At 44.6% G+C, this 19816-nt stretch overlaps 1 protein-coding gene across 1 annotated transcript in view; it reads left to right on the top strand.

Annotated features, from left to right (window-relative positions):
* The first annotated feature begins 13018 nt into the window (after positions 1-13018).
* Positions 13019-19816, top strand: part of clk2b (CDC-like kinase 2b) — an 11327-nt gene continuing 4529 nt past the window's right edge. Inside the window, exons 1-5 of the mRNA XM_053494762.1 lie at positions 13019-13072; positions 13213-13288; positions 13403-13469; positions 13637-13753; positions 13880-14046. Coding sequence (XP_053350737.1) covers positions 13019-13072; positions 13213-13288; positions 13403-13469; positions 13637-13753; positions 13880-14046 — 481 coding nt within the window. The remainder of the gene's footprint in view (positions 13073-13212; positions 13289-13402; positions 13470-13636; positions 13754-13879; positions 14047-19816) is intronic.

The raw sequence follows: 19816 nt of genomic DNA, 5'->3' as shown, positions 1-19816 counted from the left end.
CATAAGATTTGTGGTCATTGTTGTATGTTTGATGAGGAGTTCACATTTGTAGCTTTAGGCAAGCATTTGTCATAACAAGCTAGCTTAGCTAATGGTAATTTACAGGAGAAAAAGTATTTTTCCCTGCATTAGTTAGGCATAAGTGGTACGGAAAAAAACACGTTTTCAAACGTTTTACCGGGAATATAATATTGTCTCGTATTTTATGCCGGTAATAAAGCACAATTTGTTTAAAGTTACAGAAACATTAGCTAGTAAGATAGACAACTCTTATAGCTAGCTAGTGACTGCCTTAGCCAAAGTCTAACAGATAAAGTTAACGAAAAAGATAGAAATAACTTTAATTACAGAAAGCTAACGTTTAAATATAAGTATTTGCTGGTAAAACAAGAAGTTTGGAGTTAAGCTTTAGCTACAGCATTTAAAATATGCACTTGCCTGATATTAAAGATATGTTTAAGAAATGTTTGTCACTCAAACAAATGTTATTTTTGTGTTGGAAAAATTATAGACATATTAACTTAATTGTAGTTAGATTTTTACTTTAGCAAGCTTGCATAAATTAAAACTACAATTGTCTAGTATATGATGCTAACAGTGCTGTTGTTGATATTGAGTTTAACATAGTGTTGAAATCTAGAACACTTGTTTTCTAAATTATGTCTTTAATCCATTTCTTCATTAAAATTAAAAAGTTTAATACAAACTACTTAAAATTAGGACAGTCACACAACATTTTCCTTTTGTAACATGAATATAACTGACTTTTAGATGTGCTTTTATGAGCTATGATTAGATCAATGCCATATATGTGTTAATAATAAAAAATCGTTATAATCCTATGTTAAATGAAATATTACAATTTGAAATGTTTATACAAGTGTGCATGTGTCTGTCCGTAGGATTTGGACTTTTCTGTCTTTACGAATTGGACTCATTTGTCTGCATGAGGTGCATTTGTCTGCCTTTGACTGGTAAACTTAGCTAAACTCCACACTGAATGGGATAGAGTGCTTCCTTGCTTTATGTTGGGGACAGTCACACAAGTCTAAGTATGGTTATTCAGTGTTATTCTCTTGTTCTGCTATTTTTATAAAAGATAGTTTTGTACCTCGTTTCTTTGTTATTTGATTATTTAATAATATATATATATATATATATATATATATAATCATGATACTGTGTCGGGTGAACTTTTTAAATGAAGTTAAACTTTGGCTAGTTAGTCATAAACTACCTATAGAATCTACCCAAAAAATGTGAGGTAACAATTTGCATTAAGTTTGTTTGGGTACATTTCACCCCATATTTTTCATAAAAAGTACCAAAATAAATTAGCTATAACATGCCAATTTAAAATAGGTAAAGCCTACTCATTACTTAATTTTAATAAGTAATTAATTATGTGATGATGAAAATTAAAGTGTCAGAGCACAAACCAAGCATGAAGTCAACAGAATTATCTGTAGACCTCAGAGACAGGATTGTCTCGAGCCACAAATCTGGGGAAGGTTACAGAAAAATTTCTACTGCTTTAAAGATCCCAAATGAGCACAGTGGCCTCCGTCATCCGTAAGTGGAAGAAGTTCTAAACCACCAGGACTCTTTCTAGAGCTGGCTGGCCATCTAAACTGAGCGATCAGGGGAGAAGGGCCTTAGTCAGGGAGGTGACCAAGAACGAAGAATGGTCACTATTTTAGAGCTCTAGAGGTTCTCTGTGGAGAGAGGACAACCTTCCAGAAGGACAACCATCTCTGCAGCAATACACCAATCAGGCCTATATGGTCGAGTGGCCAAATGGAAGCCACTCCTTAGTAAAAGGCACCTGTACGACTCTCAGACAATGAGGAAAAAAATTCTCTGGTCTGATGAGACTCTCTGGCCATCCATGCTGCCAGATAGGCCTGGTTGGTGATGGCCCCTGTGCTCATTGGGACGTTCAAAGCAGCAGAAATTATTCTGTAACCTTCCCCAGATCTGTGCCACGAGACAATCCTGTCTCCAAGGTCTACAGATAATTCCGTTGACTTCATGCTTGGTTTGTGCTTTGTTTGAGGTAGTTTACAGTTAATTTTTCAGTTTAGTTTTTTATTGCCCGTTTTGAAAATCACTGGAAGCACCAGCAGCAATCAGATGTAACTTTAGATAACCTAATAATCTGTTTACCAAGTCTGGAGTTAACATTACAGCTTACTGTCAGTGTCACAAACTCCCAATGTCACTCCTCTTTTAATCAAAAAGATTCCAAAAATACTATTAATGTCCCTATTACAAAAGTTTCATTACCCAAGGAAGAGTATTTGTGCACTCTAAAAATACCTTTAGAATCTGACCGCGTGTTGTCTGGATAAATTCAGCATTTATTTATTCTTTGGGTAAGAGTTAATCTGCAGGTTATTTCTGTGAATATAATGTGATGCTGTTCATGAGGGACACAAGCTGAGGCTAGACGTACTAGAGCTAGCGAGCTAAACGCTCATAACCGGGTTTATATTTTACCCACTTTGGCCGTGAGTTTGCACGGTAGCGCGAGCGCTTAGTAAACGAGCTGGATAAAAACTCTGAAGTGTTTATCAGTTAAAGAAGAGGGGGAGGTGTGTGTATGGGGGGGCTTCAGTACTCGGTAAGTTATAGTTTGGCTTCAGAGATGAACTAATGTCATATACGAGTGTTATATCGCTTAACTTATTTGTATGAAAAGCACATTAGGTAAATTCTCGGTTAATTTAATGCAGACGATAATACAGACAGACAGTGGCTAACGCTATTAAAGTTCAATGGTTAACATTAGCACAGGGAGTTTATTTACAATCCAAAATTCCCAAAACAGTATTTTAGACACTCTTTGGTAAATGTTTATTAATATATTTTATTTTTATCACAACTAGATATTCTGTATAGTTTATTTATCTTTGTCTTCACCAAAGTCTCCTGTTGTCTTTAAGCAGAGCTCTGCTGTGGAGGATTGGGGGGTCAGACGGATGACGGTTGGACTTTTGGAGCTACTGGAGGAGCCTGAACAAGCTGTTGAGGGAGCTGTAGGAGGGATGATGTCACAGTGCAACAGCTTTAGAATGATGTTTGGTCAGATCTATATTCTGAACATAGAATTGCAAAACGTCTGACACTTTGGGGGAAACAAAGACTTAAATTGTTCCATCTTTAATATTTTTTTTAAATGAATATTTTAATATAAAAAAACCAGATAGAGACTGATAAGCAGCTGGTGTTATCCAAGTATTTTAATGACCTTTAAGCAAAAATTAAACATGTATTCACCTGTTTTATACAAATTACTGTTTTACCTTTGACTAGTTTTGGAAGAATACATTTTATTTTTAAAGTCATGTGTGTGTGTTTTAATTGTTGGGGGATTGTTTGTGTATTTAAAAATACATTTACTTAAACCAACAACTTCAATGTGCAAAAAATGGGAGACGATGTTTTAAATAGTCAAAGAGTTGGGCTAATAATAATAATGATTATCATAAATATTATAACTGGTCATAGAAACAAATGAAAACAACAGTTAAACACTTGATCATATGTATCTGTGCTAGTTTGTGATTATGTGACCCATAATAATTTTTTTTATCAGAAAAAAATCAATAAATACATTTTTAGGGTTTTAAGAACTCAATCAAAAGAGCAAAGACAAACTTAGAAGGAGTGGAAGGTGATAAACCTCAACGGAGAATACTGACTATGACATGGTGCTAATTGCTCTCTGTGTCTGTTTTTGGCGGGGTGGGGGGGTGGTGGGGTTCTTTAGACTTGTCTGTGCGCAAATGTGTTTGTGTTAAACCAACGGAGAAATGCAGGAGCGCACATACACACACACACCTCTTCATCCACAAATGCTTTAACTGTTGTCTTGTAAATCGTTGATTAAACCTATGAACACAGCTGTTCAGCATCAGTCCTAAACACAAGCGCAGGGTCTGTTTTTGTCCTTAACTAAAAGACATTAATACGTTAATAAGTTATCACATTAACCGTTAGTGCGTCAACGTTGTCTTGTAAATTGCTGATTAAACCTATGAACACAGCTGTTCAAAATAAATACTAAACATACACATGGTCTATTTTGTCCGCAAGTGAAATACATCAATACGTTAATAATTTACACCACGATAACATTAGTGCAGAAGGATCTGAAGAGACTTGTCTCTATTACATTGTGACTTTCAGACGTTCACAGTATATTCGCACCATAGACAGTGTTTATTTTGCTGAACATTACAAAACAGCCATGTTTAATAAAACAGTGCATCTTTAATAAGCCATATTGGTTTCGAGTCAGAAGTAAAATTAACGAAAGACTGAAAAGCCCCGTAAACTTGACCCTGTACAGTCTTTTTTGTATATATTTTTAAATGGTCATTTGAATTTCATGCAGTTAAGGTAACCTCTCCAATTAACCTCCACATCTTGGTTATTTACCGTCTTCCTGGCACATTTTAGGAAACTTTCTGAATGAAATCGACATGCTTCTTAGTATTTTTCCTTCTGCTAACACTCGTCTCACTGTTCTAGGAGATTTCAACCTTCCATCTGACAAACTCCAATCCTCTTTCCTTCTTCCTCTTCTTAACTCTTTCTCTTTAACTCTTAACAGCTGCCCTCTCACACACAAGGCAGGGAATTCTTTTGGCCTTGTTTTTTGCTGCCCTTCCCCAGTCACAGATATCACTACTATTCCTCTTCATAAATCTGATCATTACCTGGTATCCTTCACCATAACCCTTCCTATTCTATGTAAACCTAACCACCAAAATTTCTCTTTTACCCGCAGAAACCTTCACTCTGTCTCCCCTTCCTCTGTGTCTTCATGCACCCCATCATCCCTCCCAGACCCAGACTCCTTCTCCTCTCTACCACTAGAGACTGCGACTGAAATTTTCCTCTCCTCTCTCTCCTCATCCATAGATCTCCTTTGCCCGCTGTCATCTAAACCAAGGAAGACGTCTTGTCCTGCTCCTTGGCTATCTGATGTACTACGCAACAACAGGAGAGAATAAAGAACTGCAGAGAGAAGATGGAAGAAATCGCAACTTAATGCAGATCTCATCTCTTACCAGACTCTTCTCTCCAAATTCTCATGTGACGTGACTTCTGCCAAAACTACCTTCTTCAGAGAAAAGCTGGCAAACTCCACAACATCTTCTTCTTACTACTCAACCCACCAACTCCTCCTGCCCCTTCCTTTCTGACTGCTGATGGTTTTGCCACATTCTACGATGGGAAAATTGCAGCAATCAGCCAGTCCCTCGCTCCCAACCAAACTCCTATGGCAGAACCCCAGGACCTTCCCTTCCCTCCCTTAGCAGAATTCTTCAGCCTGTCATCTAATGAGATTCAGCAGATCATTTCGTCATCTAACACCCCCCCCCCCCAACCTGTTCAATTGACCCAATCCCTAACACAATGCTCCAGGGCATCTCACGAGACCTCCTTCCCTTCACCACAACCATCATCAACCATACCTATCATCTGGTCATGTCAGTCAATTCAGACTTCTGTCATCCTCCTGGACCTGTCAGCTGCATTTGACATGGTGAACCACAAGATTTAATTATCTATTCTTACAAGAATTTGTGGAACAGCGTGGCAATGGTTTGCTTCTTACCTAGAAGATAGGTCATATGAGGTCACATGTAGGGGATCTACATCTGCCCCACCGAGAGATTTGGGTCTTCAACGGAAACTCCTGGAAGATCAGGGAAAGCCCTGGATTTGCAAACACTAATAATCTGGAACTTTGGTGACCTCGACGGGTGTAGATTTTCTTTTCCTTTTTTTTTTTTTCTCTACTCTCTACTGGTGTCCTGCAGGGCTCAGTACTTGGTCCTCTTCTGTTCTCTTTCTATACATGGTCTGTTGGTAAGGTCATATCATCGCATGGATGTTCATACCTTTGTTATGCAGATGACACCCAACTTAGTCACTCCATTCCTCCCTCAGACAGTCAGGTTTTCACCCGGATCTCAGCATGTCTGGCAAACATCTTATCCTGGATGGCTGCTTGTAGCGCAGCCACATAAAGGGGCATTTGAATCACAGGGAAGGGGTTACGGAGCTAATGCGGCTCACCTGTGCACAGAAAGATGCCTTATCTGGTTTTACTTGTCCCCATAGACTGTGTTGGTCACAGGGTTAAGCTCTCGCGAGCATGCGCGATCGCAGCGCGAGAGGACCCGGAAGCGGCGTCGAGTCACATGTGCCGGTATAAAGCCGGAACCGGCAAGCGTGCCGACACGGAGAGATGAGACAGCGCGCTGCACTTTGGATTAGAGAAAGAGAGCTTGGTTGTAGTTACGGTGGATTATATTCCATGAATGGAGTAATCTTCATTGGACACATTCAGTACCCTTCTCGTTCCGTTTTCTCGTGCTCCCGGATGATACATATTTTACCGTTGAGGCCGAGCCATCTCTCCCGTACACCATTTCACACTTACAATAACAAGGACTTGGACTTGCATACATCCGCACTCACACACACGCATACACTCCACACACTGTTTATAGTTGTATATATTTTGTATATATTGTTTTGTTGGTGCACCTTATTTGTTTATTTGTCTTTTTCATTTAATACACTTTGGTTTGGTGGTGAAGTTGTTGTCGTGTGTCTTGTCTTGCTCCGCGAAGATTGCGCAACACCAGAAGGGAATAATATTAGCCCGTTTTTAGATTCTAGACCCCGTATTAGTGTTATTAGCTCTAAAATAAAACCTGAGCGTTACATAGTGGTGGGCCGTACGGGGAGTCTGTTTGTTTGGGTATTTTTCCGGTGTTGTGTGACTTTGGGGGGCAAAATAGACACTAACATGGCTAGCGCGAATGCTAACGCTAGTAGGGCCGGGAGGGCCAACTTTGTTGTTGCGAGGAATAGTTGGTATGATGTAGATGTTGACGATGTAGATACTTGTGGGACACGATGTGGCTCCACAGCCGAAACATCTTCTATGCTTAGTTCATTGTATATATCCGCTAGATATGATGATGATGATGATGGAGTCATACAAACATCATATCTGGTGTTACTAATGTTGTAAAAACGATGCAGAATGAACTTGAGCAATGTAAGATGGATCCGGAGGCTATGTCTGAACCAGTGGGTATGTTAGAGAGGGGTTTTAAAGAATCCATAAACAGCAGTTGCAATTGGGAAACCAGTTTCCGGCAGGCAGTGGACGCCAGAATCGACGAGTTGGAACGCTACTGCCACGAGTCGCTGGAGAAACTGGAAAGAGCCATAGCTGACTGTTTTCTGCGCTGTGATGTCATCTGGGAGAAACAGATGAAGAAACTGCGCCTCTCTAACTCACTCACTAACCACAAGTTGCTAAACTACACTCCTGCATCTACACAAACTCCATCCCTACATTCCTCGGGATGGCCAAACACTGCATCCACAAAGAAGGCCGGCAAAGGGGTGAAAGATTTTCGGCAGAAGGAGGGTGCCCAACACAGCCAGGAGAAGGCGAAGGAGGGAGCCCCAGAGCCCACTTCTGCCCGGTCCCAGGCCGGACCCTTCAACGCCCAGCCCCTCTCTGCACCCTCTCAGCTTTACTATGCCGTGCCACGGAAAGCGGAACCTCCAAACTTCACATCAGAGCTGTCCTCGGCTCCACCCAAGGACCTGGCGGAGGTGGAACGTCCAAAGCAGGAAGGTCTCCAGGTGGCTCTTCTGGCCACTGTGGTGGATGCCGGAGAGACCCAGAACCAGGGGGTCTCCTTCGAACATCACCAAGGGGCGTTACATCGTAGAGTGCCGAGGAAGAAGGGAGGAGCTCTCCAGCTGGTAATCCCACCATCACAGACCCAGACGTTCCTGCAAGACTTTCATCAAAAGCCAACGGGTGGCCACCGGGGGGGGCTAAAGACACTACTGAGCCTCCTAGACGTCGCCTGGTGGCCCTCCATCCGCAAGGACGTCTGGCGGTACGTGGAAACCTGCGAGGTCTGCCAGAGCACCCGGACCCAGGCCAAGGAAACCAGGGGCCTTTGGAGATTGGCCACGCCCCTAGCCCAACATCCCGGTAAACCTGGGGGAAGAGCCGGGAGTTACCACCTGCCAGACCGCCCCAGGGACAGCTGCAGCAGCCTACCACCCAACAACACTCCACAGACCCAGCCACACGTACAGAATCAATCTACCCAAGGACCACCGCGGAGGAAGAGACTCAACTACCACCAGAAAGTCAGCCAGCCAAAAAGGCCAGCTACTCCAATTCCCGGCAGAACAAGGCGCCAGAGCTACCGGGCGAGCTGGTTTGGCGACGGGCACCCTCTCTTTCCTCTGCCCATCAAAACTTTTCAGTTGAGCTAGTGCCCAAGTGGGAGGGACCAGCAGAAATAAAAAACAAAATAGGACCAAATAATTACACAGTGTCTTGGGGCAATCCACAAAAAACTGGTACAGTGAACGTGGTTAATCTGAAGCGCTTTTACGGACGTTCTCCTCAGACGCCGGAGGCTTGGGGGGGGGGTCTATGTAGCGCAGCCACATAAAGGGGCATTTGAATCACAGGGAAGGGGTTACGGAGCTAATGCGGCTCACCTGTGCACAGAAAGATGCCTTATCTGGTTTTACTTGTCCCCATAGACTGTGTTGGTCACAGGGTTAAGCTCTCGCGAGCATGCGCGATCGCAGCGCGAGAGGACCCGGAAGCGGCGTCGAGTCACATGCGCCGGTATAAAGCCGGAACCGGCAAGCGTGCCGACACGGAGAGATGAGACAGCGCGCTGCACTTTGGATTAGAGAAAGAGAGCTTGGTTGTAGTTACGGTGGATTATATTCCATGAATGGAGTAATCTTCATTGGACACATTCAGTACCCTTCTCGTTCCGTTTTCTCGTGCTCCCGGATGATACATATTTTACCGTTGAGGCCGAGCCATTTCTCCCGTACACCATTTCACACTTACAATAACAAGGACTTGGACTTGCATACATCCGCACTCACACACACGCATACACTCCACACACTGTTTATAGTTGTATATATTTTGTATATATTGTTTTGTTGGTGCACCTTATTTGTTTATTTGTCTTTTTCATTTAATACACTTTGGTTTGGTGGTGAAGTTGTTGTCGTGTGTCTTGTCTTGCTCCGCGAAGATTGCGCAACACCGGAAGTGAATAATATTAGCCCGTTTTTAGATTCTAGACCCCGTATTAGTGTAATTAGCTCTAAAATAAAACCTGAGCGTTACATGCTCATCAGCTGAAGCGGAGTAAAACCGAACTGTTGTTTATCCCTTGTGACCCATCCCCAGGTCAAGACCTTGTGATATCCCTGGACAACAACCAAATCACTCCTTCAGCCACCGCCTGCAATCTTGGGGTAACCGTGGACAATCATCTGTCATTTTCCCCACACATCGCTAACCTTACTCGCTCTTGTAGATTTCTTCTTTACAATATCAGAAAAATCCGCCCATTTCTTTCTTCACAGGCTACTCAGGTGCTTGTTCGGTCTCTTGTTATTTCAAGACTGGACTACTGCAACTCACTCCTGGCAGGCCTGCCTCTGTCCACGATTTGTCCTCTGCAACTGATCCAGAATGCAGCAGCACGTCTCGTTTTTAACCTTCCCAAGTTCTCCCACACCACCCCACTCCTCCGCTCCCTGCACTGGCTTCCTGTAGCTGCCCGCATCAAATTCAAAATGCTAATGCTTGCCTCTGCTCTAATCACACCACACACTGCACCACGTTCCCTCCGATCCTCCAGCACTGCTCGCCTCATTCCACCATCTCTCAGGGATCGAGGGTGGCATTCATCCAGGCTCTTTTCTGTTTTGGCACCTAGGTGGTGGAACGAACTTCCTCTAGATGTCCGTACAGCAGAGACGCTGACTATCTTTAAACGACAACTCAAGATGCATCTGTTTCTCCAGTACTTGGACCAACCCCATAAAAAAAACTCTCTCCCCAGTTGTGTTGGACTAATGGGACTTAGTTATTAACCTAGTTAACCCAGAGTAAATATGTTGTATCCAGTGATGTAAACTTTAAAGCGAAGGCAAAAATATATAAGCAGTGAAAAATACAGTAGTATCCTGTAGGTAATTCCTGTCCTGCGATAACAGGCGCTAACCCTCTGGAACTGTTTAGTTCTTTTAGTTTAGTTTAGTTTCAAGTGTAAATGTTTTTTTGGATTTAAAGTCTCTCCTGCCGCATCTATTCACAGTCGTGATAAGTGATTAATGTCCCATCAGATCTTTGATGTGGGAACGTTATGCTGGTTAAATGACTAAAGACATACTGATCCCTGGACAGATATTTGTTCCAGATATTATGCGCCATTAATCGATTTGTTATGCCAATTTTTGACTATCAGCGAAAAAAACATCACCGAAAACATAAAAAATATAACAAAAACAAACCCAAGCAGAAGTTACATTTTAAGCTTTACTTTGCAGCAAAATATTATCTACCAGTGTATTAAACAAAAATAGATAAAATACACCGTAATGTAAAATACTGTACAAAGCCCGCACTTGTATTCCGTACCTACAACGATTAACAATTGGTATAGATAAATTACAAATGTTACCATGTCTTTAAGGATTATTAAGGATGTCTTGAAAAATATTACAATAAGTAGATTAATTAATTAATTAATTTATTTATTTATTTAAAATAACATAAGCATTATGGGTTGTGTCTTGATTGAATAAAAAAAAAAAACTGTTTTATTAATCTTTTTTTTTTTTACCACATCATCTATTTATAAAACTTTGTTGACAATGTAAGAACTGCCTATATATTGGATATACTGTTTAGGGCTGCCTGAACAACGCAGTTAACTGAAGCAGTCACTGCTCCATCTGGCGGGATTATACAGCATTGCAACCATCTTTTTAGAAAACACATGGGGGCGTTTATGGGGTGGGGCATCGTTAACTACGTCATCGCGGGGGATCACATTCCGTGCTCGGATCGATCATGGACCTGTCATGGACCTTTCACGGACCTGCCATGCTCCAGGCGGCTGTTTAACGTGGCTCCTATCTGCTTTTTAAATTTTGTATTTTTAAAAAATTTGCAAAAATCTCAAGTAAACTTTTTTCATGTTGTCATTATGGGGTGTTGTGTGTAGAATTCTGAAAGTGATGCACTGTGAATACTTTCCGGATGCACTGTATCTCACACGGGTCAGCTGTGATAATGTCTTAAGCGTACGCCGAAAAATGATTCATTACTTTCTGTGCGACATCATAATGTGATTTTTTTGTTCTGCATCCAGGGCTTTTTGGAGGTCTAGACCTAAATTCCCCCTTCTCTAAAATTATGTCATAATGGTATTGGATTTTCCCTTTTAAATGCGTTTGCCCCACTGTCTTTCTGGTGATGGTGCAGGGTGCTTGGGCCCACTCATTATTGCATGCAACTATATTTATTATGAAATATTATACAAATTATACATATAAATTATGTTTATTATAAATGTATATACAGTGGAACCTCGGATTACGAGCTTAATTCGTTCCGGAAGTGGGCTCGTATTCCAAAAACACTCGTAAACCAAATTTAATTTTCCCATAGGAAATAATGGAAACTTAAATTATTAGTTCTACAGCCCAAAAAAATAAATACATAAATATAATTAATATAAAATATAAAGTAAAAATAAAACAAATTAACCTGTACTTTACCTTAAAAAAATTTAAAATTAAACCCCGACAGATAAGGGTTTTCGTTTGTGCATGCAGAGTGTATGTGTGTAAAATGTGCGTGCGCGCGCACACACACACACACACATTAACGGATAGACCGTTTTTAAAACCATTTAAAAATTAGCAAGGAACATTCCTAGTCACACTCACGTGAGCGCATACTAACAGGATCACTGCTGTAAGTAAAACAACAACAACAACAACAACAAACAAATTAAACAGCTCCTCACCTTTGAAAACAATCGCGACAGAGAGATGTTTGTGTGTTTATTTGGCAACCTGAGAGGAGGGGGGATGAAGGGGGGCTCGCTCGCGTTTACGGCCCCCTTCTCTCAGGTTGCCAAACAAACACACAAACTCTCTGCCTTACACAGACACAAACACGCACACTTAAAAACACTGCAGGCACTAAGACCCAGCAGGGGAGACAATAGGTCTCGGCTTTACAGCTCCCCTTCTCTCAGGTTGCCAAATAAACACACAAACTCTTCTCTGTCGCGACTGTTTTCAAAGGTGAGGAGCTGTTTAATTTTTGTTGTTGTTGTTTTACTTTACAGTAGTAATCCCATTAGTATGCACTCACGCGAGTGTGACTAGCGATGTTCCTTGCTAATTTTTAAACGGTTTTAAAAACGGTCTCTCCGTTAATGTGTGTGTGTGTGTGTGTGCGCGCACACGCACATCTCACACACACACACACACACACACACAGCGCGTGTTTGTATTCACCCAGCAGGAGAGACGATTACTTACAATTCTGCTGCAAGAGAGAGAAAAACCGTTGGCTCACTTGTGATTACGTAACGCTCGTTGTTAAAATAAGAAGCGCATGCGTGAAACATGATACTTGGTGCTCGTTAACTAAGACAATGCTCGTTTTTCAAGTAAAAATTTATTAAAAATTGTTGCTCGTCTTGCAAAACACTCGTAAACCACGTTACTCGTAATCCGAGGTTCCACTGTATTAGTAAATAAATTGTATATGAGTGTATTCTGCCCTATGGCCCTGGGGAGGCGCTGTGAAGTCGAAATGAGAGTTTAAGGTGATCGTGGAGAAGCAGCTTGGAGTAGATGTGCAGAAGTCCTCACTGTCCTGCACTCTTCACTCAGAACTCAGGGCCGTGTGTGTGTGTGTGTGTGTAATCAGATCTTTGAGTCTTAGACTCATGACACATGAATATGTGTGCGATTTAAAATTAGACCAAGACAACTTCACTCCCCCTTTACACTATGTGTGTGTGTGTGTGTGTGTGTGTGTGTGTGTGTGTGTGTGTGTGAGAGAGAGAGAGAGAGATAGAGAGAGAGAGAGAGAGAGAGAGAGAGAGAAATGGGTGTTACAGGTTCAGCGTGTAATGAATTTCGGAGCTGCTTTTGCCTGTCTGTGAGTAATCACACACACACACACACACACACACTGTTGTTTTGCTGTCACTTGTGTTATGTCTCTGGCTCTGGTGGTGTGAAACTGTGTGTGTTATACAGTTTAAATACATAGTGTGTGTGTGTGTGTGTGTGTCCTAGCAGAGTGTGAGACATGATGATGATGATGATGAAGGACACCTGCTGTATCAGGATGGTCACGTGCTGCAGGACAGATGTGAGTGACATCCCTGAGCCAATCAGCTTTCACATCACTCTGACAAGAAAAAACTCCCTGAGATAGGTGTGTGTGTGTGTGTGTGTGTGTGTGTGTGTGTGTGTGTGTGTGTAGATGAGATCGTCAGTACATTGGGGGAGGGAACTTTTGGCAAAGTGGTGCAGTGCATCGACCACCACAGGTTAGTTCTACACACACACACACACACACACACACACACACATTTTTATATAAAGATTCTCTTACTGAAATCAAATGTGTGTGACTCTAACACTGCTGGACATCACACTTTGTGTGTGTGTGTGTGTGTGTGTGTGTGTGTGTGTGTGTGTGTGTGTGCGTTTATAGACAGGGCTCTCGGGTTGCTCTGAAGATCATTAAAAATGTGCAGAGGTACAGAGAAGCAGCTCGACTGGAGATAAACGTTCTGGAGAAGATCAAAGAGAAAGATCCCGAGAACCAACAGTGAGTGTTACAGTAAGGAGAGTGAGACACATCTAACACCTTCACTTACCCGTCTCTCTCTCTCTCTCTCTCTCTCTCTGTCTGTCTGCCTGTCTGTCTGTCTCTATCCCCCTTCCTCCCCCTCAGGCCGTGTGTGTGTATGTACGGTTGGTTTCAGCACGCCGGTCACGTGTGTATCAGTTTTGAGTTGTTGTCTCTCAGCACCTTCGACTTCCTGAAGCAGAATAATCACACACCCTACACACTGGAGCAGGTCAGACACATGGCCTATCAGATCTGCAGTGCTGTGGAGTGTGAGTACACACACACACACACACACACACACAGGATCTTCCTTTCCAATGTGAATAATGAAGGTAACAGTGTGTGTTCTGGATCAGGACGCTCTCACAGTGGACGAGCGACGCGTAATCAGGTTTAGTTTTGGGTTTATTAGATTCCAGAGAGATCAAAGAGGTTTACATAAAACCAGACACACACGCACATGCACACACACGTTTGTTGCTCCTGGGCTTCTGCAGGCAGTGCTTCATTACAGAGCGTGTGGGAGCCAGGCCCCGCCCCCTTCTACACCATGTTACAATGTAACCAGCTTTAACTTCAAAGCCAAAGGCACACCTCAGTGATGTGTTCCTCAGTGATGTGTTGCTCGGTGATGTGCTCCTCGGTGATGTGCTCCTCGGTGATGTGTTCCTCGGTGATGTGCTCCACGGTGATGTGTTCCTCAGTGATGTGTTCCTCAGTGATGTGCTCCATGGTGATGTGTTCCTCATTGATGTGTTCCTCAGTGATGTGCTCCACGGTGATGTGTTCCTCAGTGATGTGTTCCTCAGTGATGTGTTCCTCTGTGATGTGTTCTTCGGTGATGTGCTCCTCGGTGATGTGTTCCTCGGTGATGTGCTCCACGGTGATGTGTTCCTCAGTGATGTGTTCCTCAGTGATGTGCTCCACGGTGATGTGTTCCTCAGTGATGTGTTCCTCAGTGATGTGCTCCATGGTGATGTGTTCCTCAGTGATGTGTTCCTCAGTGATGTGCTCCATGGTGATGTGTTCCTCGGTGATGTGTTCCTCGGTGATGTGTTCCTCGGTGATGTGTTACACGGTGATGTGTTCCTCGGTCATGTGCTCCTCAGTGATGTGTTCCTCGATGATGTGTTCCTCGGTGATGTGCTTCACGGTGATGTGTGCCTCGTTGATGTGTTCCACGGTGATGTGTTCCTCGGTGATGTGTTCCTCGGTGATGTGTTCAGCGGTCATGTGCTCCTCGGTGATGTGTTTCTGATGATGTGTTCCTCAGTGATGTGCTTCACGGTGATGTGTTCCTCGGTGATGTGTTCCTCGGTGATGTGCTCCTCGATGATGTGTTCCTCGATGATGTGTTCCTTAGCGATGTGCTTCAAGGTGATGTGTTCCTCGGTGATGTGTTTCTCTGTGATGTGTGCCTCGTTGATGTGTTCCTCGGTGATGTGCTCCTCGGTGATGTGCTCCACGGTGATGTGTTCCTCGGTGATGTGTTCCTCGGTTATGTGTTCCTCGGTCATGTGCTCCTCGGTCATGTGTTCCTTGATGATGTGTTCCTCAGTGATGTGCTTCACGGTAATGTGTGCCTCGTTGATGTGTTCCTCGGTGATGTGCTCCTCGGTGATGTGTTCCTTGATGATGTGTTCCTCAGTGATGTGCTTCACGGTAATGTGTGCCTCGTTGATGTGTTCCTCGGTGATGTGTTCCACGGTGATGTGTTCCTCGGTGATGTGTTCCTCGGTGATGTGTTCAGCGGTCATGTGCTCCTCGGTGATGTGTTCCTTGATGATGTGTTCCTCAGTGATGTGCTTCACGGTGATGTGTTCCTCGGTGATGTGCTCCTCGATGATGTGTTCCTCAGCGATGTGTTCCTCAGCGATGTGCTTCACGGTGATGTGTTCCTCAGTGATGTGTTCCTCGGTGATGTGTTCCTCAGTGATGTGTTCCTCTGTGATGTGTTCCTCAGTGATGTGTTCCTCTGTGATGTGTTCCTCTGTGATGTGTGCCTCGTTGATGTGTTCCTCGGTGATGTGCTTTCAAGGTGATGTGTTCCTCGGTGATGTGCTCCTCGATGATGTGTTCCTCAGCGATGTCTTCCTCAGCGATGTGCTTCACGGTGATGTGTTCCTCAGTGATGTGTTCCTCGGTGATGTGTTCCTCGGTGATGTGTTCCTCTGTGATGTGTTTCTCAGTGATGTGTTCCTCTGTGATGTGTTCCTCAGTGATGTGTTCCTCTGTGATGTGTTCCTCAGTGATGTGTTCCTCTGTGATGTGTTCCTCTGTGATGTGTGCCTCGTTGATGTGTTCCTCGGTGATGTGCTTTCAAGGTGATGTGTTCCTCAGTGATGTGTTCCTCGGTCATGTGCTCCTCGGTGATGTGTTCCTCGATAATGTGTTCCTCAGTGATGTGCTTCACGGTGATGTGTTCCTCTGTGATGTGTTCCACAGTGATGTGCTCCACGGTGATGTGCTCCTCGGTAATGTGTTTCTCGGTGATGTGCTCCACGGTGATGTGTTCCTCGGTGATGTGTTCCTCGGTGATGTGTTCCTCTGTGATGTGTTCCTCTGTGATGTGTGCCTCGTTGATGTGTCCCTCGGTGATGTGTTCCTCGGTGATGTGTTCCTCGGTGATGTGCTCCATGGTGATGTGTTCCTCGGTGATGTGTTCCTCGGTGATGTGCTCCATGGTGATGTGTTCCTCAGTGATGTGCTTCACGGTGATGTGTTCCTCGGTGATGTGTTCCTCAGTGATGTGTTCCTCAGTGATGTGCTCCATGGTGATGTGTTCCTCGGTGATGTGTTCCTCGGTGATGTGCTCCATGGTGATGTGTTCCTCGGTGATGTGTTCCTCGGTGATGTGCTCCTCGGTGATGTGTTCCTCGGTGATGTGTTCCACGGTGATGTGTTCCTCGGTGATGTGTTCCTCGGTGATGTGCTCCTCGATGATGTGTTCCTCAGCGATGTGTTCCTCAGCGATGTGCTTCACGGTGATGTGTTCCTCAGTGATGTGTTCCTCGGTGATGTGTCCCTTAGTGATGTGTTCCTCTGTGATGTGTTCCTCTGCGATGTGTGCCTCGTTGATGTGTTCCTCGGTGATGTGTTCCTCGGTAATGTGTTCCTCGGTGATGTGCTCCATGGTGATGTGTTCCTCGGTGATGTGTTCCTCGGTGATGTGCTCCATGGTGATGTGTTCCTCGGTGATGTGCTTCACGGTGATGTGTTCCTCGGTGATGTGTTCCTCGGTGATGTGTTCCTCGGTGATGTGCTCCATGGTGATGTGTTCCTCGGTGATGTGTTCCTTGGTGATGTGCTTCCACGGTGATGTGTTCCTCGGTGATGTGTTCCTCGGTGATGTGCTCCTCGATGATGTGTTCCTCGATGATGTGTTCCTCAGCGATGTGTTCCTCAGTGATGTGCTTCACGGTGATGTGTTCCTCAGTGATGTGTTCCTCGGTGATGTGTTTCTCAGTGATGTGTTCCTCGGTGATGTGTTCCTCAGTGATGTGCTCCACGGTGATGTGTTCCTCAGTGATGTGCTCCATGGTGATGTGTTCCTCAGTGATGTGTTCCTCGGTGATGTGCTCCATGGTGATGTGTTCCTCGGTGATGTGTTCCTCGGTGATGTGCTCCATGGTGATGTGTTCCTCAGTGATGTGTTCCTCGGTGATGTGTTCCTCAGTGATGTGCTTCACGGTGATGTGTTCCACGGTGATGTGTTCCTCGGTCATGTGTTCCTCGGTCATGTGCTCCTCGGTGATGTGTTCATTGATGATGTGTTCCTCAGTGATGTGCTTCACGGTAATGTGTGCCTCGGTGATGTGTTCCTCGGTGATGTGCTCCATGGTGATGTGCTCCTCGGTGATGTGTTCCTCAGTGATGTGCTTCACGGTGATGTGTTCCTTAGTGATGTGTTCCTCGGTCATGTGCTCCTTGGTGATGTGTTCCTCGATGATGTGTTCCTCAGTGATGTGCTCCATGGTGATGTGTTCCTCAGTGATGTGTTCCTCGGTGATGTGCTCCATGGTGATGTGTTCCTCGGTGATGTGTTCCTCGGTGATGTGCTCCATGGTGATGTGTTCCTCAGTGATGTGTTCCTCGGTGATGTGTTCCTCAGTGATGTGCTTCACGGTGATGTGTTCCACGGTGATGTGTTCCTCGGTCATGTGTTCCTCGGTCATGTGCTCCTCGGTGATGTGCTCCTCGGTGATGTGTTCATTGATGATGTGTTCCTCAGTGATGTGCTTCACGGTAATGTGTGCCTCGGTGATGTGTTCCTCGGTGATGTGCTCCATGGTGATGTGCTCCTCGGTGATGTGTTCCTCAGTGATGTGCTTCACGGTGATGTGTTCCTTAGTGATGTGTTCCTCGGTCATGTGCTCCTTGGTGATGTGTTCCTCGATGATGTGTTCCTCAGTGATGTGCTTCACGGTGATGTGTTCCTTGGTGATGTGTTCCACGGTGATGTGCTCCATGGTGATGTGCTCCTCGGTGATGTGTTCCTCGGTGATGTGCTCCACGGTAATGTGTTCCTCAGTGATGTGTTCCTCAGTGATGTGTTTCTCTGTGATGTGTTCCTCTGTGATGTGTGCCTCGTTGATGTGTTCCTCGGTGATGTGTTCCTCGGTGATGTGCTCCATGGTGATGTGTTCCTCGGTGATGTGTTCCTCGGTGATGTGCTCCATGGTGATGTGTTCCTCGGTGATGTGTTCCTCGGTGATGTGCTTCACGGTGATGTGTTTCTCGGTGATGTGTTCCTCGGTGATGTGTTCCACGGTGATGTGTTCCTCGGTGATGTGTTCCTCGGTGATGTGCTCCTCAATGATGTGTTCCTCAGCGATGTGTTCCTCAGCGATGTGCTTCACGGTGATGTGTTCCACGGTGATGTGTTCCTCGGTGATGTGTTCCTCGGGTATGTGTTCCTCGGTGATGTGTTCCTCGGTGATTTGTTCCTCGGTGATGTGTTCCTCAGTGATGTGCTCCTCGATGATGTGTTCCTCGATGATGTGTTCCTCAGCGATGTGTTCCTCAGTGATGTGCTTCACGGTGATGTGTTCCTCAGTGATGTGTTCCTCGGTGATGTGTTCCTCGGTGATGTGTTCCTCAGTGATGTGTTCCTCGGTGATGTGTTCCTCAGTGATGTGCTCCACGGTGATGTGTTCCTCAGTGATGTGTTCCTCAGTGATGTGCTCCATGGTGATGTGTTTCTCAGTGATGTGTTCCTCAGTGATTTGCTCCATGGTGATGTGTTCCTCGGTGATGTGTTCCTCTGTGATTTGCTCCATGGTGATGTGTTCCTCGGTGATGTGTTCCTCGGTGATGTGTTCCACCGTGATGTGTTCCATGGTGATGTGTTCCTCGGTGATGTGTTCCTCGGTGATGTGTTTCTCTGTGATGTGTTCCTCTGTGATGTGTGCCTCGTTGATGTGTTCCTCGGTGATGTGTTCCTCGGTGATGTGCTCCATGGTGATGTGTTCCTCGGTGATGTGTTCCTCGGTGATGTGCTCCATGGTGATGTGTTCCTCTGTGATGTGTTCCTCGGTGATGTGTTCCTCGGTGATGTGCTTCACGGTGATGTGTTTCTCGGTGATGTGTTCCTCGGTGATGTGTTCCACGGTGATGTGTTCCTCGGTGATGTGTTCCTCGGTGATGTGCTCCTCAATGATGTGTTCCTCAGCGATGTGTTCCTCAGCGATGTGCTTCACGGTGATGTGTTCCACGGTGATGTGTTCCTCGGTGATGTGTTCCTCGGGTATGTGTTCCTCGGTCATGTACTCCTTGGTCATGTGTTCCTTGATGATGTGTTCCTCAGTGATGTGCTTCACGGTGATGTGTTCCTCGGTGATGTGTTCCTCGGTGATGTGTTCCTCAGTGATGTGCTCCTCAATGATGTGTTCCTCGATGATGTGTTCCTCAGCGATGTGTTCCTCAGTGATGTGCTTCACGGTGATGTGTTCCTCAGTGATGTGTTCCTCGGTGATGTGTTCCTCGGTGATGTGTTCCTCGGTGATGTGTTCCTCGGTGATGTGCTCCACGGTGATGTGT

This window comes from Clarias gariepinus, chromosome 4 (assembly GCF_024256425.1).
Source record: "Clarias gariepinus isolate MV-2021 ecotype Netherlands chromosome 4, CGAR_prim_01v2, whole genome shotgun sequence".
Lineage (NCBI taxonomy): Eukaryota > Metazoa > Chordata > Actinopteri > Siluriformes > Clariidae > Clarias > Clarias gariepinus.
The sequence above is the reverse complement of the archived record's forward strand: the minus strand, read 5'-3'. Positions and strand labels throughout refer to the sequence as shown.